We start from the raw sequence: 23,300 nt of genomic DNA on the forward strand, positions 1-23,300 counted from the left end.
ACTTTTCAAACGTGTGTGTGTCTGAAATTTGTACCTGTGAATTGTTGGGAGGAGTCAACCAGAGAGCCCGACAGAACAACTGTGTATCTATTCTTGCTTTCTGTTTTGAAAGGAAGTGAATTAAACCTTAAGCTAAATTCCCTCCCTTCCAAATTCAGATGACATATCTGACCTTTTGCAGATCTTGGGTCAGCATAACCACAGTTTCATAAGTCTAATCACAGGGTAAAACTTATTGTTTTGTGTAAACATTTTATTAAAATGTTGACATGGTCCCAGGCACTGCAGAAAGATGACATAGCTTTAGGTTTTACTTATATCTGTGTTTCTCATATTTATAGAGTTAATCTATTTTCATACCTTCTTATAGGTTATTGGATTGATATAACTCGCTATATGTTATTTGCCTGTGATTTAGCATGTTGTGGGAATTGAGCCATAAGCTTTGTGAGCAATGATTTAGCTTGCTGTGTAGCTCAGCCAATTATGATTTATTCAGTAAACAATAGTAAAGCAAAGCACTGCATTCTGGGAATAAATCCTTATTTAAAATGCAAATTGCTTCCAGATAAGTCTCATTATTTTGTTTCACAACAGAAGGTTGCGGAGGATTCCAATAGAGATTCTGTAAGAAGTCAGGATAAGATCACTGGTGTATAATGTGAATTCTGTAATTGGCCTCAGTTGTATCTTTGATGCAAATTATATAATTCATGCCCTTTGCCCTATGATGACCATGATGTCATTTGCCCCCAACTACAGATGCCCATGGACTTTCGCAATATTAGTCTTCCATTTGTAATTCTGATATATGGCTTCATTTTTTACCTTCTCTCTATGGAGACAACCTTAGCTGAATGGTGCTTTCTGATCAGCCATGCTTTGAATTATCTGCTTGGAAACAAGTTTTTCTAAATCTGAACAAGAGGCCCCATGGGAAGTAAGGTACTTTGCTCTGCTATGATCAATGGATCAGAGGCCTTTGTCTTATAGTGCACATTTGTAGTGCATAAAATGTATTAGATTTAAATTTCTTTGGTCATACCATGTGTTTTCAATTCCATGGAAAAATGGCCACTTTTCATTTTATGAAATGCACGCCAATAGTTTTTAATGTTTCTCTCCTTAATCCCTTCTGATACGGGCATTACAACCCAGTAGTGGAAAAGAAATGTTTTAAAAATTTAGTATAGCTTTTTTTAAATTCATAGGCGATGTAATAATAATAAAAAGAACTTAAATACTAACTGGTACTGAAGATACTGAGCTAGATCTCGATTCCCTGGACTTAGTGTTGGGCATGGCAATGGTGCAGCATGACACTCCTACGGTGGCTTCCGGTAGCTCATCTTCATCGGTCCATTCATTAAGGTTGGGGTTGTAACACTGAATACATTTCTTGTATTTCTTTTCTATTTCATTCCAGCCTCCCACTAAGTAAATTCTTCCATTAAGAGTAGAAGCACCAGCAGTGCTCACGCCAGTTGGAAGAGGGGCAACGTAATTCCACTGGCCAGAATATGGACTATAGCATTCAACAGGAAGCACATCAATTCTTTCCCCTCGCCCTCCCAGTTGGGACCCTCCCGTGACATAGACCTTTTCCCCTAGGGTAATGGCACAGTGCCACCCTCTCGGGGTGCTAAGGTTGGGCTTGTCTTGCCAGTTGTCAGTAGCAGGGTCATACATGCAAACCGAGTGGGAGTAAGCATTATTGATGTAGCCTCCTGTGACCAAGATCCTACCATCTACTACTGCACTAGCATGGCAGCACCTGGGCATCTCCAGTGGAGACTTTAGCTGCCACTGGTTAATGGCAGGGACGTAACATTCAACGGAAGAGAGACACCCTTCAGAATTGCGACCACCGACTGCAAAAAGGAGACCGTTGAACACATTCAGACTAAAATGAGTGCGCTTTTGATTCATATTGGCCAGATGTATCCAAGTGTTGAAGCGAGGATCATACCTGAAAAAAATTAAGGAAGTATTAATGCCACAAGAATGCCACCTACATGTACAGGTGTTATATTGCTAAAGTTTTATTTTCTGGCTTAATCTTTCAGTAGGTCACCTTGGCCAGGTTGTCGTGGCTGGATCAGCCTGGTGGGTTACAACTACTATCTCACCCTGGCCAACTGGACATGTGGACAATTCACAGCCATAGGACAATTTGAGGGCACTTTCCCTTTAACAGGAAGAATATCAGCCCCAGCCAATGAAACATGGGGATGGGGACAACTTTCAGGGAGGGGAATTACCATTATGGGATGATTTGAGTATTAAGTGGGGAGGGAAAGAGGAAGCTCCCCACCAGAATAAGAATCAACCTCACATGGAGGTTGTGTAGAGTACCATTCCCTTCCCTTCCTCATGAATGGTCCCACCCCTGTATCCTATCAGCCGGGGCTCATGTTTCCGCTGGTGGGAAGGGAGCAATAAGTAGCTTTTCCCCTCCCCTCTTCATCCTCAAATTGTCCCACAGTGGCAAGTTCTTCCCATGTCCAATTGGCAAGGGTGACTTGTCTTGCATCTAGTCAGCTGGGTGGGCCAGAAATAACAATCTGACCAGGGTGAGCTGGCAACAGCAACCTGGCCAAGGCAAACTGGCCATGGACACTTGGCCATAGTGAGATGTCCTAGATCCACCCCTCTCCATCTCTCTCCTGTTTTCTTAATTGAAATAGTCTTTAAAGCATCTCATGCTCCATTCTCCTCTGATGGAAAAACACATTTAGGGATAAAGAGCTGAGAATGAGGAAGTTTAAATCTTTCTCAGATTCAGAGTTTTCCTTGTTTTTCAACTGCTTCTTCTGATTTGTTACACTTCAGTTTTCTCTTTTACTATCAAAAATCTTTTAAGGGGAAAAACATGGAATTCCACAATAGCCTTGTAGAGTTGGCTAATGCACTTATACCAGCAAGATAACAGATACTAAAGTAGGAAAGAGTACCTGAAAGAATGCTCCTTCCAAAGAAGAAAACAAATTTGATTGTTCAATATATTCATCACACAAATAGAAAGGTAACAGACAATGATTTGACACTGGTTTTATAATATTATTAAGGTGTAAGAGCAGTGAAGAGTAAGTGATAAAGTAGTGTGTTCAAAAGAATGGGAAGAAATACAAAGTTGGTTTAGGATAGATTGATAGGAAGGAAGGAAGGAATGCAAAGTTGGTTTAGTTTTATACATGTGTATGTGTGTGTGTGTGTGTGTTTGTGTACATGTGAGCGTGCACACCCACCCACCAGCATTTCTGAGATGGACTTTTTTGACTAGCATCGAATGATGAGACTTTAACAAATTGTTTATAGATAAGAGATGAGATAATGGGAAGGTAGTGTTGTATTTTCAGAGGTCATAAATACTTATGTTTGTACTTGCTGGGATGAAGAAGGAAGTTATTTCTTTATATATTTTGCTTTACTATGGTATATTCTTCTATTTTTATTTTATTTTCTGCACTTTCTGGCTTTTCATTCATTCATACTTTTTCATTTGTATTATTTTTTTATCTTTGTAATTGAAATTTTAATAAAAATATCACTTTAAAAATGTGGCCACAAAAACTGCACAGATTTGTTTCTGTAGTCGCCAAGGTTCAGAATTGATTTGATGGATCATAACAACAGCGACAAATATTTTTGAAAGTAACAATTGAATTAGTTGGAGATCTATCCTAATAGACCAGTCTGGATAAAATAATCTCAAAATTATTCCAGAAATGTATAATCCTTTTTTTAAAGTCTGCATTCTTTGTTCAGAAGAGGAAAAAAACCCTTTTAAATGCTTATAAATAATTACTAAAACATTACTAATAGTTATGCAAACTTAGAAAAGTAGAACTTTTGTATTAGCTTTACTATCACTCTTCTTACATAGTCCCTTCTAGAAAATTAGATGGGAATTTTCAAAGGATGTGAAGCTAATAAGTGAAAAGTTTCAGTGGTATCAGTCAGCTACAGCATACTGAAGGAAGAAGGTCTTAAAGTATAACCAATTTCAAATCAATTCCTTGCATCACACCTCAAAAGTCAAAGCAAAATTTTGGAATGCTTTCCAAAATTCTTCTATTGAGTGTGGCATTTATTTATTTATTAGATTTGTATGCCGCCCCTCTCCATAGACTTGGGGTGGCATCCTGCTCCTCTTACAGATTTTGAGTGTGATGCACAGATTCATTTTTAGAAAGTTCCTTATGTGCAGACCATCTACTCTCTAGAGTCAGGATGACATACATGGACTGGCAGTTTTCTCAGGACATGTCAGAAAGGAGACATTGAATGTTCCGCATGTAAGTCCAAACTTCTAGTGCTGAGATATATTTCTTCCCCAAATTTAAATGGGATTTCAGGCTGTGTATAATTAGAACGTGGTGAAGAGAAAAACTAACCATATATGATTTAATAATAATAATAATAATAATAATAATAATAATAATAATAATAATTTGGCATACATGGTAGATAGTACATGTCTTCTTTGCTGCAAGACATACGTAGTTAACAGAACATATACACACCTTTCCATTCCATAACCGGTATACAGCATAATAAATTTCTAGCATTGAAGCTAAGTTATCTTGGTTGACTCTAGAAATTAGTCTGAGCAATTTGAAAGAAGAATAGAGCATTATAATTATGAATGTGTTGTAATGAGTTAGCCCAGTGGGCTAAAATGCTGATGATCTCATGAAGCTCACAAGATACTCTGGGCTGATCATGATCACTCAGCTTCTCAGGATCAAGTGAGGATAAAATCTTGAAAGGGTGAATTGTGTGTATCATCCTCAGCTCTTTAGAATAATGTTTAGAGAAGAAATGCAGATGTCTGTAGTGAAAAATGTACTAACTACTGTATATTTATGTCTTCTAAAATGGAAATGTCTTCCATGAGTTGTCTTCTGGCAAATCCTTTCCCCTATTATACCTTCCTCTTAGCTTTTTTCTTCCTTTAGCAGGATAGTCATGGAAGAAAAGGAAGTACAGTGGTACTTCTACTTAAAACTTAATTTGTTCCGTGACCAGGTTCTTAAGTAGAAAAGTTTTTAAGTATAAGCAGTTTCCCCATAGGAATCAATGTAAAAGCAAATAATGCGTGCAAACCGATTAGGAAAGAAATAAAAGTTCGGAATTTGGGTGGGAGGAGGAGGAAGAGGAGGAGGAGGACAGTCGCTGCCCAGAGCGAAGGGAGCGTTTCTTTTCTCTGGGCTCTGGCAGAGGTTTATTCCCTCTCCAAGCGCCCAGAGAAAGGAAAATGCTTCGTTCGCCCGAGATGGCCAGAATTAAAGGAGGAATGGCAGAAAACTGGCTGGGCCTTCGTGCAGTTCTCAAATTTCCTGGGAAATTTTTCCGGGCTCGGGTTCTTAAGTAGAAAATGGTTCTTAAGAAGAGGCAAAAAAATCCTGAACACCCGGTTCTTATCTAGAAATGTTCTTAAGTAGAGGCGTTCTTAAGTAGAGGTACCACTGTACTGGCATGCAAGGATATTGCCAAACAGAAGTCCTGGAAGTTGCCTAATTGTTCTGGATGTTCCGCAAAATATGGAGGGCTGCAAAAAATTGTTTTGTGTTTCAAATAAATGAAAGAGTCACTAAGAATTCCTTAACTGGACATGAATCACACACATTTGCCCTTATAGACAGGAGGATAGTGTTGGTAAAATGGGATAATTTTTATCAATAAAATTATGCAGATGAAAATTACTATCCTGAAATTGCAATCTGAACTCACACTTGTTCTTAATATAAAAAGAAACATTAAAATAATGGAACTCGGTTGTTGCCGGGAAAGATAGCAATAGCACTTAGACTTTTATACAGCTTCATAGTGCTTTACAGCATTCTCTAAGTGGTTTACAGAGTCAGCCTATTACCACAACAACCTGGGTCCTCAATTTACCGACCTCAGAAAGTGAGTCAACCTTGAACCAGTTAGAATCGAACTGATGGCATAATTAGCCTGTGATATTGTATTCCAACCACTGCACTACAACAGCTCTTATAAAATAATGGTAACCATGCTCCTCAACCATTAACTGTACTTGAGGAGGTGACGAAATGAGTGAAACTGCATATTTATGTATTTTAATTTTTTTTTTAGCATATGTGGAACAAAACTTAATTTGATTTAATTTAAATTGAGTTTACATTAATTACGTAAACTACTTACTATGATTTCCCTCTAAATATCTGTTAATTTCCTACAGTCGCATTCTGTCATTGGTCTCTGATTCCCAAAGGAACTCCAGGAAGTGAAGCATAGTAGATACTAGAATCTCACTGAAGAAAGACAAAGAGCTAATCCACATGTGCCTAGGTGGCATGCGGAACCATATTGGAGGGCACATGAGGCATTGCTCTATGTCATCTCCAGTATGCATGCGTGTGCTGGCTAGCTGATTTTCGGTCTTGGGGAAGGCTGTTTCATCCTCCAGAGGCTTCAGGGAAGCTTTCTGAAGCCCTGGAGTGCAAAAAACTGCTCAACGGGCAAACCGGAAGTTTGGAAAAACAGACTTCCTGTTTGCCCATTGTGCTGTTTTTCACACCCCGGAGGCCTCAGGGAAGCTTCCTGAAGCCCTGGAGTTTGAAAAACGGCTCAATGGGCAAACTGGAAGTTTAGAAAAATGAGTGGGCTGCCAGCCCAGAAAGCTTCCACCACACAAAGGTGGCCAGGCTGCCATCTCACCACCATCCCCACAGCTTTTGGGAGACTCTGGCCAGCAGCCAGAGGCTTCTAAACACCGCACAAAAGTTGCCGGGATGCCCTCTCCTCCCATCCCTGCAGTCTTTGTGAGACACTGGCTGGGGATGGGAGGCTTCTAACCACCATGAGAAGGTTGCCGGGCTACCCTCTTCCCCCATCCCCGCAGCCTTTGGGAAATGCTTGCTTTTGGGGGCAGGAGATTTCTAATCACTGTATGAAGTTTGCTGGGCTGCCCTCTGTCTCCTCCCCCATCTCTGCAGCCTTCGGGAGATGCTGGCCCGGTGGGTAGGGAGGGTAGTCTAATGCGAATCCGTACCTGTGTTTAGGCAGGAGGAGGCAGTTCTGTGGATGCGAAGGCAAGGCAGGGCAAGCATGTGCAGAAGCAAAACCCAGCAAAAAATAGGGGATGGGGGGCTGAAAACAAAATGGCAATACACGCGCAGTGCCGGAAACTTGGGGAAATTTAAAAAACAACAACCAATTTTTAAAAACAATAAAGATGGTGGCACCCATGGACCAGCACTAACCATCATTGTGACATCATCAGCGGTTTGCTACCAGTTCAGGCGAACCGGGAGAAACCCACTTCTGATTGGGAGTTCTACTTATGATCATCTCTACCTCTGTGTGGCTATGAAGACTGCTACTGCACTAATTGCACTGGTTACCAGTAGGCTCCTGGATGCAATTCAAGTTGCTGGCATAGGGCTTACTTATTTGTAAGACTGCCTGTCTCTAATTAATTCTGCCTACTCAATAAGATCTGACCTGGTGGGCATATTCTGGGTCTTGACACGTAAGCAGTGCTAATGGGACATGTGTCTTCTCTATTACTACTGCACCTGTCTTATGTAACAACATCCCCCTGCATGCCCACCACCCCAAATCCAGATGACTCTACTTTCCTATGCCTCTTAGATGCTGTCTTGAAAGTTTCTATGCCTATTACAATTTTTCAAATTGCTTCTTCTGCAGTAATGTATAATAATTTAATGATATACACCAGGGGTAGGGAACGTTGGCTCTTCTGTGACTTGTGGACTTCAACTCCCAGAATTCCTGAGCTAGCATGATTGGCTCAGGAATTCTGGGAGTTGAAGTCCACAAGTCATAGAAGAGCCAAAGTTCCCTACCCCTGATATACACTCTTCTGGGTCATATTGATTGGTCAGCTTTATGAATCGATCAAATGTAACAATATAGCAGGATTTTTTGTAGCATTCAGGAATTTCCTTCCAAGGCTGAAGTGAGATAGGGCAGCTGCATGTAATCTCAAACTGCTTTGCTCCAAAGCATAAAGAGGACCTGCAGACTTCTCCATGAAAAAATAACATGCAAAATCATACCCCTTAGCATAAAACAACACTAATTATTTTAATATGTGTAACCCTAGAAAAGAAGAGAGAAAGAAAAAAAGTGGGCTTCTCATCTGACTCCAGGATAAGTCCACTGATCTGGTGATGCCCAGATATATTGGATTATAATTCCTCTCCCCCTTTGCTGACTATTGCTAATGATAGTTGTAATCCAATCCATTAGGAGATCACCAGGTTGAGAAAAGTAATTATAAAGCAAATAAACAAATTAATTTGCTCTCTCTTGGAAATACACATTTTTTCTTTCTTTCTCCTCCCGCCACATACAGGGTGCGTTCCAAAAGTAATACAATTATTTTTTTAAAAGTAATTTATTGACCAGATTTACACAAACACTTAAAATTCTTCAAAGTACTGTACTTGGGCCTCTACACATTTTTTTCCAGCGACTCTGCCATGACCGGTACGTTCCCCGAAAGGCGTCTTTGGGGATCTCTCACAAGGTCTTCATCACGGTTGATTGGATCTCTTCTATGGACAAAAAACACACCTTGCCACAACGCACTATGAGTCCACGAGTTCCTGGCCAAACACCAGGTGCCAATGCTGCCCCCCCCCTAGTCCTGACGTCGCCCCAGCAGACTTCTTTCGGTTCCCAGCCCTGCAAGGAGCCCATTTTTTGTCCATAGAAGAGATCCAATCAGCTGTGACAAAGACCTTGTGAGAGGTCCCCGAAGACGCCTTACAGGGCGTGTACCGGTCGTGGCAGAGTGGCTGGAAAAAATGTGTAGAGGCCCAAGGACAGTACTTTTAAATGTTTGTGCAAATCTGTTCAATAAATTACTTTAAAAAAATAATTGCATTACTTTTGGAACGCACCCTGTACATATATTTCTCCTTCTTTTTCTGGAGCTGTTCTGTCCATGCTATGTCTCTACTGCTATATATAATCAGTTACCTGCAAAAATTGCTGACTGCATGCTTTGCCTGATTTCTGGCATCGTTCTGGTCTTCACCACCTGCTACATAGAGAAACCCATCCATCACGGTGACACACTGGTTGAAGCTTTTGGCAGGCATCTCTGTAAGTCTTTTCCATCCATTGTCAGGATCTCTGTATAAAATGTCTCTGCTGAGGGATTTTTCTGTTAAAGCTGGACGTCCGCCCACTGTAACAAGGACTCGTAATCCTCCTCGAATCCTGGTTCTTCTTGACTGTAGAGTATTCTGGTGGTAAGGAAGTAAGTGGTAATTCATGGCATCTACCAGAAGCCTGTGGCAATCTGTATCTAACATCATTCTTGGTACAGTCTGAACATAATTCACCAGGTCCTGGGCAGAGATGGTACCAAACCGAATATTGCTCAAAAGATCTGAAGCATACTTAGTTCTTTTTTGGTCAAATTCCAGCCACCTCATTGCAATCTGGAATGCAATAAGTTCGGAAGGCAATTGCAAGTCGTCATCTGCAAGAAGTTCGTTGATCTGTTCAAAAGTAAGCTTTAAGAAATGATCCGATTCAGAAAATTCAATGAAATTGTCTCTAATGAATTTCTGTGATGCTTCCTTAGCAGTTTTCAGCCCATACGTCTCTGTAATGTTGGCCACATACATGCAATTCTCCACGTTGATTTCTTGCATCAGAAAGTCACTGCACATCTTCACAAGGGTATGTATCTGAAGGTAAATGGCTGTGGAGATAATGCTACCTATAGTATACAGGGATAGTGTAAGTTTTCCAGTGTAGGCGTATGCAATCACAGTGGCTAAGCCCAGTGGGGATACGTCATTGAGGTCCACTCTTTGAGTTGATGGATCTTTCTTTAGGATGTTATGGAAGTAATCACTGCATGATGCCATCACCACTTTGTGAACATCAAAGGACTTGGTTTTGGTGCCAATTATTAAATCACAGAGGAAATTTTCCAGCCTCATCCTACACAAACCTTCCAAGAGGTTGGGACTATAGAAAGCATCAGAAACTTCTGTGGAAACACAACTGAAACCGTTTCCTCCCTCTAGGAAGGTATTCAACCCATTGAGCTTGCTGAATGGCCCATCCTCCACTATGATAGTCAACTCATTGATATCCGTCTTGTTCTTTTTGACATTCTTCTTCTTAGGCGCCATGACTGCAATACAATATCACAGCCAAGAACTTGCTAAGAAAAACCCAGAACAAAAAAATATATATATAATAATTTGTACACCCGTGTTTAAACATCTTTCTACAATGGATCCAAAAGCTATAGTCTATAAGAAACGAAATATAAAAGAATGGTGGAATAATTACTAATTACTAACTGCAGCACTCGGTTGGTATGCCTGTGTGGTTATTATCACTTGGTAAGCCATAGTTTGTATCCTCCTTCACAGGGGATGAAAGCAGAGCATTTTTGCAGGAGTCACCCCAGTCTCTCCCAGATCTCAATCCTGAATGCTGAAATGGATTTTTATTCAATTTAACTTGTATATAGCATCAGACCAGATTACTTGTGGGACTGCCTACTGCTGCATGAATCCCAACGACTGGTTAGGTCCCACAGAGATGGCCTTCTCCAGGTCCCGTCAACTAGACTAGTTTTTCCCAACCTTGGCAACTTGAAGAGATCTGGACTTCAACTCCCAAAATTCCCCAGCCAGCATTTGCTGGCTGGAGAACTCTGGGAGTTGAAGTCCAGATCTCTTCAAGATGCCAAGATTGGGAAACACTGAACTAGACAATGTCATTTGGCAGGACCTAGAGGGAGGGAAGCCTTCTCTGTGGGAGCCCCGGCCCTCTGGAATCAGTTCCCCCCGGAGATTCGTACTGCCCTGACCCTCCTCACATTTCGTAAGAGTCTTAAGACTCATTTATGCCATCAGGCTTGGCTGATTAGACCTTAGTCCCTGGCCAACAAATGGTTGTATAATTGCCCTACGAATGGGTGTGATTTATTTTAATATAACTAGGGATTTTAGATAGCTATGCAATTTTAATTTAATTGGATTGATCTTATTGTAACTTACTGTTTTTATATGTTGTAAGCCACCCCGAGTCTTCAGAGAAGGGTATCATAGAAATCAAATATCTATCTATCTATCTATCTATCTATCTATCTATCTATCTATCTATCTATCTATCTATCTATCTATCTGGATGGATGGATGGATGGATGGATAGATAGATAGATAGATAGATAGATAGATAGATAGATAGATAGATAGATAGATAGATAGATAGATATAAAAAAGGTCCTTTTGGCTGTTAATCTACAGGTGGTGGACAAGAAATGGAAACACTTGACTTTTTGGCATCATAATGTTTGAACATGTTCAAATCAATCAAAACTTGACGTATTTCAACGTTTTTCTTAAAATTCTGTTATTTGATATGTTTTTTAAACTACCTTTTTTTTTTTACAGAAATTTAAGGAAATTGGTTATAACCTTCTAGAAATGGCAGACCTCTCAGACTTTCAAAGGGGCCAAATTGTTGGTGCTTGAATGGCAGGCGCTAGTGTAACACAAAGTGCTTGAATGTTGGTGTTTCAAGAGGTAATGTCTCAAAAGTAATGACTGCTTTTGAAAGAGAAGGGAAAACGTTCCCAGCCAAGTACAGATCTAGTCGAAAGTTGAAGTTATCTGAGAGAGACCGCCGTACTCTAAAGCGAATTGTTAGAGCGGATTGCAAGACCACAGCTCCTAAAATCACTGCAGAGCTCAATAGACACGTACAGACCCCAGTTTCCACAAAAACTGTTCAAAGGGAGCTTCACAAATCTGGATTCCAGGGAAGAGCTGCAAGGTGTTTCCATTTGTTTGTCCACCCCTTTAAGTAACCTTATTGATAACCCAACCTCAAATCCCATAGAATTAATCTGTTAAAAGGAACATGTACAGAGCTGCCACTGAAGTTGCAGCACAAAGGTGGGTTGAGCCAGAGGAATGTGAAGCCAGAGATGTTTGATCCACATTTACATTACCTCTTCAGTTGTAAGGATTGAAAAGGATTAACGTCTCACATTAACTTTCTAATATTTATTCAATTGCAAATTTGACTGGATATTTTTCAGATTAGACTTCACTTTGGATTAAATTGGATGGGCAGATCAATATACAGTTTTGATTTGTTTGAAAACAAACCCCACTAAATTAAACTACATTCCGAATTACCAGAGCCAGTTTGGTTATAGTAAAGATCCTGGCCTACAAACAGGAGACTGTGAGTTCTTGTACCACCTTGGGCATGAAAGCCAGCGGGGAGACTTTGGGCCAGTTACTCTCTATCAGCCCAACCTACCACACAGAGCTGCTGCTACTGTTGAAAACAATCAGAGGAAGGAGTATTAGGCACGTTTGTTGCCTTGACTTGATCAGATATTTTTAAAATTATGTAATAAAAAGCTAATAACAACAACAATGTGGATGTTTGTTCATTAAAAATCTATTCTTATCTTTCATATAAAAGGACAGATGGCTCTACTACTCCTTTCTTAATTGACGCCTACAGGAATGGAGTTATTTTCCTTTAATTAAAATGCTGATATGTGGATACAGGCCTTGCAGCAGATAAGAGAAAGATAAATTGTTATTTTAGTTGCTTTGGACTTCAGCTCTTATCAGCCCTGGAAAGTATAACCAATGGTGAAGAATTCCGAGGGCTATGGTTTGATAAAGGATATGCCTGAGATATATAAAATCATGGAAGGCATGAAAAAATTGTATACAGGATTTTTTGTCTATTACTCAGAATATTAAGATCAAGGCTCATCCAGTGAAGCTGATTGGAAGGATGTTGATCTGACCATCAAGGCCATTCTTAGGTTTGAAGAGCTAGATCAAACTAGTTAATTGCTTTTTGAATAAATGTATGGGTTTCGTTAGCAAGCCCTAATAACTATTGTTTAAAGTTCAATGGATCATTCTACTTGAAGTAATGGAGGAATTAATTCTCCATGTTAGAAGAGTTACTTGTCCTAATATAACCTAGTTAATTTTCCATTGTGCTGTATTCCATTACAAGCATCTTCTGAGTAGACGTCATTCTATTATTAAATCTTGCTCTTGTGCAAATGGCAGTTTTATGTTTCTATCCTATGCCCTCATATTTAGTTATGTATTAATATTTTGTTTTGCTGCTAGATGGCCATTGTTTTAAGCAGAAAGTTATAATAATGAATAGATGAATTCTCTGTCTGAGGTTACTTAGATTAGAAATGCATATAATATATGTAATCCTGATTTGTCTGGAATCCAGGTTCAGGTTTACATAGCTAGAGTTTAAATTCCTCCCAGAACTCTGTTTTAACAGATGAATAATATCATTTTTAATTTTGCATTCTCTGAAATAAAATGTTTTGTGTATAATATGTTCAAAGTTATTTCTTCAACTGATAAATTAAATTAGTTTATGTTATAAGCTGCTAGTATGTAAGCGATATGTTTCCTAAAATGTCTATTGGATTGATCTGATTCCTTATTTTGATCAGCTTTAATGATTAGCTACTGCTTTTCAATTGTTTAGGGCTACTTAATTCCAAAATACAGAATGATACAGTTGGAAGGGACCTTGGAGGTCTTCTAGTCCAGTGTTTCCCAACCTCGGCCACTTGAAGATATCTGGACTTCAACTCCCAGAATTCCCCATCCAACATTCGCTGGCTGGGGAATTCTGGGAGTTGAAGTCCAGATATATTCAAGTGGCCAAGGTTGGGAAACACTGTTCTAGTCCAACCCCCTGCTGAAGTAAGAGACCCAATACTATTCCAAAAAAATGAACTTCTGGTCTCTTATTAAAAACCTCCAGTGATGGAGCATTCACAACTTCTGGATACAAATTGTTCCACTGATTAATTGTTCTCAATGTTAGGAAATTTCTCCCTTTGGATGCCTTTTTATAAATGTTCGTCCATTACTAAACTTCTCATTATTACCTTCTTTTTGTTTCATTGTCCCTAAATATTTTATTAACTAATTCAAATGCCAGCAGCAATGGAACAACATTATAAAATTACACTGAGTTTTCTCAGTAATGGAAATTCTGGCATGAGTATTTGGGGAGTTGATCCAAACTGTTGAAAGGCTGTCAGTTTCAGGAAGACTAATTTCTAATTTGTATTATGAGAAGTACCTGGAAATACTTTACAATAAAAATAATTAAAATATAAACATGATTCCCAACTGCTATAAAACATAGTGTTTCACACATTTTATGGATGTTAATTGGATTTTTATTCTAAATGGGTCAATGTTTCCAGTTGAATTTTCTACCACAATAAACTTCACGTTGAAGCAGCCATCATCTCCCCATCAGACAATCCAGTATACAATATAAACCTTAGGAAACCAAATATACAGACTATACAATCTACCCTTTTTTATATTTTATTTTGGTGTTCAGCCAGAGATCGAAAAACATGCCAGGGAAGTTGCAAAGTTTTGGACCAGGACTGGCTTCAAATCTCCATTCAGCTACAAAACTCTCTGAATGGTCACAGACTAATCATTCTCATACTCAGACTAGCTTATTCTAGAAAACAAACAAACAGATATCTTCCTTGAGGAAATCTCAAGGAAGTTCTATAAGCATCAGATAAATAAATAACCGGTGAGATGTAAAAACAAATATTATCAAAGTACCAAAGTAAGCACATACATGTTGCTACAGGGATAGTGCCGAAGTGGTAAATATAAAATTATTACCTTGCTTATTTCCTGCAAAACAGTCTCTAATGTAGCATTTCTTTCTTGTCAAGGATTTCACACTTAAGTCTTCAAACATGCCCCATTAAACATTTTATCCCTCCAAATGAAGAATTAAACTCCTTGAGGGAGCAAAGCTGCTCTCGGAACTCCTCCCAAAGCACAGCTATGCAGGCACAAGGGAGAGAGCTATCTGTGTTCAATGTATCAAAGTTGCCCGCATGCCAGAAAGGTCCAAGATCCCCCTCCCATAGCTTTACCAAAGCTACTCCTTCCCCCCCCCTTATCTCCCCTCCCCAGCCACATTCTTCAGGCTGCATCTGTTGAATCCCGTCAAGGCTATTTCCAAGAATAGCCATGCTGCCTGGCCTTCAAATGACTTGCCATTTTAAGACACAGTCACTTTAAAATGTCTGCCTTTCTTCAGAACAGAATTCTTTTTCTTGCCCAGGTGCTTACAATAGGAAGTGTGCTTAATTTTTTTAAAAGTTAGATTAAGTCACCCTGATAGGATTGGATAGCGTACATTTAAAATTTCCTTTCCTAATTTGCTAACCTGGTATTCCTTTAGATGTTAAAATATTCCCATCTTCTTTAACATCATGTCAAAGAGGCTATTATATTCACTTTAAAAAAAAACCCCACGTTAATAATATTTTTAAAAGATAGTCTTTCATTGATTAAGACATGACATGTTACTGGGGACAAGTGCTGTTTTTTTTTCAAATCAATCAACCAAAGGAGAGGAGTTTCATCCATCAAATTAAATTACATACACACACTATAGGAAGAAAGATAATTACAGAAAAATTATCTCTAACTTGATTTAATAAGGACTCTTCACACCTATAACCAAATCACATTCTGTTCAGAGCTTGGGGTTTTGTATCAGATTCATGTCAAATGAGATTTGGACTATAAATACAGGCAGGAAAAACCTTCTTTATGAACGCTAATTAAAGCCAATCTCAAAAAGAATAGGATTAGGTTCTCCTTACCCCTTTTCAGGAAAGAAGCTTCCTGGGCTGTCCCAGCACAGTATCTATGAGAATATCTTGTGAAAAGTAAAAAAAGAGGGAGAAGAAGGAATGGAAGTCCAGATGTCACCTGCCCGGTTCTACCAATTGAAGATTCTAGCGTGACCTGCTGCCACCGAGGAGGAGAGACACTGGAGTTTGTGCTTTGGGGCACTTTAAAAAATGACCCCTCCTCTCATCCCTCCCTGTCACCCAAAGGAGTTTATGTTTCCTGTGCCTGTTTTAAATCTCCAGTACATTTCACTGGGCTTCTTCAGGGCAAATGGAGCAGAATAAGAGATAACATAGAAACATAGAAACAGAAGTCTGACGGCAGAAAAAGACCTCATGGTCCATCTAGTCTGCCCTTATACTATTTTCTGTATTTTATCTTAGGATGGATATATGTTTATCCCAGGCATGTTTAAATTCAGTTACTGTGGATTTATCTACTACGTCTGCTGGAAGTTTGTTCCAAGGATCTACTACTCTTTCAGTAAAATAATATTTTCTCATGTTGCTTTTGATCTTACCCCCAACTAACTTCGGATTGTGTCCCCTTGTTCTTGTGTTCACTTTCCTATTAAAAACACTTCCCTCCTGGACCTTATTTAACCCTTTAATATATTTAAATGTTTCGATCATGTCCCCCCATTCACCCTTTAATCCCAGCCATCTCGGGCATTTCTGGGCTGCCAGAGGAGCCTTTTGGTGGTGCTTAAGGAGGCTTTGGCAGTCCAGAGTGAACAAAGCATTTTCCTTTCTCTGGATGCTTGGAGAGGGAATAAACCTCTGCCAGTACCCCGAGAAAAGAAATGCTCCCTTTGCTTTGGGGCAGCGACTGTCCTCCACCTCTTCTTCCTCCTCCTCCTCCCACCCAAATTCCAAACTTTTATTTCTTTCCTAAAGGGTTTGAACACATTATTTGCTTTTACATTGATTCCTATGGGAAATTGCTTCTACTTACAAAGTTTTCTACTTAAGAACCTGGTCATGGAACGAATTAAGTTCTTAAGTAGAGGTACCACTGTATATGCAAGAGCAACAGCTGGGACAAACTGTACCCCCTGCCCCACCCAATGGGAGAACAAAGAAGCTGCTTTGCTGTGTCTTATCCATCTAGCAGATGATGTTTATTCTGACTGGCAGGGGATCTTCAGTTTCCAGTCTGGCACCACTTGATTCTCTTGTTTTAACTGGAAATGCCAGGGATTAAATCTAGACCAGGAGTGTCAAACTCGCAGCCCATGGGCTGGATGTGTCATGCATAGGCCATATCCATGCTGGGTTTAGTGAAGGGAAAAAAAGTTACACTATATCACGTGACACCAGCATGAGGACGCAGGTTTGATACCCCTGATCTAGACCTTCTTTAAACAGAGCTGATGGTCTGCTATCAAACAGTGGTATACCTTCCCACTGAACCAATTACAGTGGTATCTCTACCTACAAACACTCTACTTACAAACCTTTCTAGATAAGAACCGGGTGTTCAATATTTTTTTTGCCTTTTCTCAAGAACCATTTTCCAGTTACAAACCCAAGCCTCCGAAACTGTAACCAGAAAAGGCAGGGAGAATCCTCCATGGGGCCTCTCTAGGAATCTCCTGGGAGAAAAAAGGGCCGGAAATGGCAGGGAGAAGCCTCCGTGGGGCCTCTCTAGGAATCTCCTGGGAGGAAACAGGGACAGAAAAGGCAGGGAGAAGCCTCTGTGGGGCCTCTCTAGGAATCTCCTGGGAGGAAACAGGGCCTCCACCTTCCCTGTGGTTTCCCCAATCGCACACATTATTTGCTTTTACATTGATTCCTATGGGAAAAATTGCTTCTTACAAACTTTTCTACTTAAGAACTTTGTCACAGAACGAATTAAGTTTGTAAGTAGAGGTACCACTGTATATTGTTGTAAGCTACCCTGAGTCCCATGGGATTGGGTGGCATAGAAATTGAATGAATGAATGAATAAATGAATGAATGACTGAATGAATGAATTAAAAAAAAATCTTAACAATCATGCATGGGCGAGTGCTGTCAATATACCATCTTATAAGTGATGCTTTATTATATCTCCCTGCTAAACAAAATGTTACCCACAGAATGTTTTCCTTGTCAGGAAGAGTCAGATCAAAGAGGAAGAACATCAGAAATTCTGATACAAGCTCTAGCATCTCTTCCTTAATCTCTTACATAATATGAACAGCCTTGGGCAAACGGACTACGCAACAAAGTGCAAAATCTAGTCACACCTTGTGGATCACAGCAGTGCCCCATATCTGTTTATTCAGTAGTAAATGCAGTGGTAAATTCGGTGACTATTTGAATGTTAATTCTACAAACTCTACAGTGTAAGCTGAAATTTGTATTAATGTCTATAATTATAAATATATAGGGAAGAGGACTGGTCTTGCTCTGACAGCTGGCATGAAATGAAAAACACCAAACTCTTATTTTCCTCTTCAGCTGTTCCATTAACTTCCAAACACATCTTCTTCTTACTATAAATACAACCTTCTTAGGTCATTTGTCCTTGCCATTTCAGAAATGCACACTTATTTAATATAGAATCTCATCTATATATTTGGATGTGCTGCCTATTGTTCTGACTTATTTTATATATTTATTTTTACCATATTTTTCAGCGTATAAGACGCACCTTTCCCTCTAAAAGACACTGAAAATGTGGGTGTGTCTTATAGTCCAAATATAGCTTTTTCAAAGTTTTTTTCCAGCCCTAACAAGGTGCTAACTATCTTCCCAGCTTGTAGGACTTTTTCATTGCTACTCTGAAGAAGTTTTTTCCCCCCAGCCTAGGTTTTGCAGGCTTGATTTCATTGCTACTCCCTCTGAAGAAGATTTTCCTTGTATGGTAGATTTCCCTCCCTATTTCTCTTCCCCCAAACTAAGGTGCATCTTATATTCTGGTTACTGTACCTCCCACCGCTGCCCGCCGGATCTGCTTTCTCCTCCTCCACCTCCTGCCTTGGGGTGCTGCTCCTCCCACAGCGGTGGTGGCTGCGGCTTCTCCTCTTCCTCATTCGGCCGCTAGCGAAGGGGCTGTGAGAGGGGGGGTCAGGTGTTTCCGAAGCGCTCCCAGGCTATGAGAGGGTTTTCTCCGAGCACTCTGGGAGCGCCCACCCCGCCCCTCTCGTGTCGCAGCCCCTTCGCTCGGAGCGCTTTCCCCGAGCGCTTCCAATACTCCTTAAAATAAGAAAAACCTTCCACAGCCTCCAGAGAACAAAGGAAGAGAGAAAAAGAGAACAAGAGAGAGAGAGAAAGAGAGATAGCAAGAGAGAGAGAAAGAGAGAGAGAGAGAGAGAGCAACAGACAGAGCCAGATAGAAAGAAAGAGGGAGAAAGTGAGAAAGAGAGAGAGCGAGAGAGCAAGAGGGGGGAGAGAGAAAGAGAGAGAAAGAAAGAGAGAGAAGAGAGGAAGGGTGAGTGTGTGTGTGAGTGAGAGATATGGTTTTGTTTTATTATTAATTTATTTTAATAAAAAAGAAGGGAATTTATTTATTTGTTTGTTTGTTTGTTTGTTTATTTTCTTTCTTACTTACTTTCTTTCTTTCTTACTTACTTACTTACTTACTTACTTACTTACTTACTTACTTACTTACTTACTTACTTACTTATATACTTCTATGCCACTCAGTCCTGAAGGGACTGCCGCTCAGACACTATACTTTTCCGTCCACACCGGAAAAAAAATTAGAGGGAACATTGATTCTGGTGTGTCTTATACTTCAAAAAATATGGTAACTATGACATATGAAGTTTGAAAAATTCTCATCATCATACATAGAAAGTAAATTATTAATAAGTTGTTTACCTAGAAGAAAAACCTGTGGGATGAGGAGTGTTTCAACATCCTGGTAGAAGATCACTGCAGTAATGGTTAAATAAACTTCTTTTGCTAAACAAAACCCCCCCAAAACCCCCATCTATTTATTTATTACATTTACATAGCTTTCTGCACATCTCTTATATGTGACTCTAGGCATCAGACCCAGTTTAAACAAACCAGCTACAACTAAATCATTAGAAGACAACTAAAAAAAGCTGTTTACCTATCAACGTATCTATCAGTCTCTGTCTATCTCTGTCTATTACTGTAGAATTAATGTGGCTGCCCATTCATTGTCAGTAACTCTGGGTGGCTTACAAAAATAAAAACAAGGTACAAGCAACTTACAAACAATAAAAACAATAACCCCTGACCCCCTGGCGTCAGCAATCAATATAGACAAAAAGCTTGAGGGAATGCATCCAAAACTTTACGGGTATTTCATTATTTCAATCAAGTTGTTGAAGCGTAGAACTCATTACCGGACTCAATAGTGTCAACCCCTAACCCCCAACATTTCTCCCTTAGACTATCCACGATTGACCTCTCCAGGTTCCTAAGAGGTCAGTAAGGGGCGTACATAAGTGCCCTAGTGTGCCTTTCATCCCCTGTCCAATTGTCTTTCCTTTATCTCATATCTCATATATCTTTTCTTCCTTCATATATCTTCTCCTCTATTTTTACATATTATCTTTATATATATTACTTCATGTCTATTCTCTTCCATATGTATTGTGTATTGGACAAATGAATGAATAAATAAATAAAAATAAGTTCCCTATTTCCATACGATTCCCAATCCTGCTGATGAAACTAAGTTTTAAGTGGATTCCCAGAAGATCAATGGGACTGGGACCAAGCTCAACTTGGGGGAATGAGATTATAAACGGCAAGGTGCCAGGGCCGAAAAGACTTTCCTCCTTCGTTCCATCGGATGAAACTCCTTAGCAAATGGGATCTATAACATGTCTCTGCTGCCAGATTTGGGGGGATGGGGAGGTGTTATTGAGATTGTTAACTTGAAAGATGAGAATGGAAATGGCCAGTGGATCCAAGCAAATTATTATTGATCGCCTTTATTTATTTATTTATTTATTTATTTATTTATTTGTTTGTTTGTTTGTTTATTTATTTATTTATTTGACCTATATGCCGCCCCTCTCCGTGGACTCGGGGCAGCTTACAACATTTTAGTAAATATACAATAAATAAAACATTTCTAAGCCAATTAATAGAATAATTAATTTAAAATTTTCATAAAAATGAAACATTTAAAATCAAAGAAGCACACACATACTATCACACCAAATACATTCATTGGGCAAAGGCTGGGTTCTAAGGACCCCAAGCCTGGCGACATAAATGTGTTTTCAAATTCTTACAGAAGGCAAGGAGGGTGGGGGTAGTGCAAATCTCTGGGGGGAGTTGATTCCATAGGGCCGGGGCCTCACAGAAAAAGTTCTTCCCCTGGGCCCCGCCAGCTGGCATTGTCTGGCTGATGGGACCCTGAGGAGACCAACTCTGTAGGACCTAACCGGATGCTGGGATTCGTGCGGCAGAAGGCGGTCTCGGAGATAATCTGGTCCTATGCCATGTAGGGCTTTATATAAGAATTGGAACAGGAGAAAAGCCTGATGCATCCTGTATTCTCTTTCCATATTTATTTACCCAACTGGTAGAATGACTGGATACAAGGCAAACTATATAATGACACAATGCCCGTATCTGCACATTATTTGTACGCTGAGAGCATATCATGTTGTAAGCCGCCCTGAGTCTAAGGAGAAGGGCGGCAATAAAAATTGAATAAATAAATAAATAAATAAATATACACCAAGACAAATTCCTTGTGTGGCCAATCACACTTGGCCAATAAAATTCTATTCTATTCTTCTATTCTTATAAGGAAAGGAGAAAAGGAATGCCTATATACAATCAGTAGTAGGCATTTAATAATATAAATAATAATAATAATTTATTAGGTTTGTATGCCGCCCCTCTCCGCAGACTAGATTTGAGTCTGCGGAGACTCAAGATTTGAGTGTTGTTTGGGGTTAACCCCCTGGGTACATGAGTCTGCTTTCTGTCATGTGAATGAATGCCTTTGAGATGCACAAAACTTCAATTTCCACAATTCTCAGCAAGAGTGGATGAAATTCTGCAACTTTGAATTAAGATAGCTGAAGGGTGCCATCCCTCAATCTGAAGAAGGCTCTCTCTCTACGGAGAGGGCTGGCATACAAATCTAATAAATTGAATAGAACTGAAAAATTGTGTTTGATTGCATGATGTGCCCATGCTCTTATCACAGTTTTCTTTAAATGAATGCAGCAGTAGATAGATTCATTCACCAACATTTGGGTAAATGTTGTGTTTATTATTTATGTATGGCCTTGAGGACCTGGCTTTGCGGGCAGGCCTGGGCCAATTGATAAAATTGATATCATCTTGATCTGGCCACTAATGATATGAATGATTTTAATGGGTTTTAGATTATTTATACTGTTTTTACTTGTTGTACGCCACCCAGAGTCCAGGAGTTGGGTGGCCTATAAATACAATTAATAAACAATAAATAAATATTTGAAGAGAGTCTTAATGACACTGAAAAAGGGAAATTTTACAGACAATTACTCTTTGAACAGAAGAGAATGTGTCTACTCTCCGTTTGCTTTGCAATCCAGTATCTAGTTATGAAAATATTTTGCTGAAAGCAGTCAAAGAGATGGATTTGTTTACAATCATGTTGTTGGAAATTTTTAGGGCATATGCCAGTGCCTACTGAGTGGCTACAGAAACCACAGCATGAGGTTTCACGATAGCCAAGAATGTGTACCGGCACTTAAGGAGATCTTGGCAATACCTCATCATCCACAGGGCAATGCAGGTCAAGTACCTTGTGACTTCAATTGATGGTTGTTCTGAGAAACTCAGAATTGTTTATTCACAGCCACTACAACAAGTTGCGTTGAATTTCCACGGGAAGTTATTCCTGAAGATATACAAATAAAATGCCCTTAGTGTCAACGTTAACTGGCTGTGTTACAAACTGAGGGGATAGACAGTCTTCTAACTTTTATCACATGTGACCTCAGAGTAAGAGAATGACACTATCTGGCAAAGATCTACCCATTTGGCTTCAATATTTATCAACATCTCATGTCTATAGGGAGTTATACATTTATTTTCCTCCTTAGAATTGAGCTTGTTTGCTTTTCTTGCTTGCTTTTGAAAGTCTCCAGGGCATTTAATAAGTGTTGCACATGGACTTTTGGTAGAATTTTGTTGGCCACATCTCAAAAATGTTATTAGTGTGCTGCTAAAAACAAAACAGAAAATTGGAAAGATGATACCACTTTCTTTCAGGGAACGTTACAATGGAAGCATGAAATTGAATGACGGGAGATTCAGAAGAAACAAAAGGAAATATTATTTAAAATAGTGAGTAATATGAAACATAAGGATAAGCAGTGTTGGTCAAATTGTATTTCTTTCTGCTTCGGCTTGAATGGAATGGAATGGGACAGCTTGCCACCACCAGCTTGTTGCAGCCAACTCGCCCTGGCCAATTGACCACAGCCAACTCGCTGTGGGACAACACACTGCAGGACAATTTAAGGATTCTATTTAATTATTTTAAAATATTTTAATTTTTGTCATTCACATTTCATTCTGTCCCTTCTTTTGCATCCTTTCTTTAATGGTTCTATTCCACTATTAATGTTAGTGTAACTCTTAT

General features: G+C 39.5%; 1 protein-coding gene across 1 annotated transcript; it reads right to left on the reverse strand.

Annotated features, from left to right (window-relative positions):
• Positions 1-237: 237 nt before the first annotated feature.
• KLHL31 (kelch like family member 31) lies at positions 238-15,133 on the reverse strand. Its single transcript, XM_070733005.1, has 3 exons — positions 14,709-15,133; positions 8,983-10,186; positions 238-1,969 (listed from the first exon to the last, which is right to left on the reverse strand). Exons 2-3 carry the CDS (start codon positions 10,152-10,154, stop codon positions 1,237-1,239), a joined length of 1,905 nt encoding a protein of 634 aa, XP_070589106.1. The 5' UTR covers positions 10,155-10,186; positions 14,709-15,133; the 3' UTR covers positions 238-1,236.
• Between the last annotated feature and the right edge of the window lie 8,167 nt (positions 15,134-23,300).

This window comes from Erythrolamprus reginae, chromosome 1 (assembly GCF_031021105.1).
Source record: "Erythrolamprus reginae isolate rEryReg1 chromosome 1, rEryReg1.hap1, whole genome shotgun sequence".
NCBI lineage: Eukaryota > Metazoa > Chordata > Lepidosauria > Squamata > Dipsadidae > Erythrolamprus > Erythrolamprus reginae.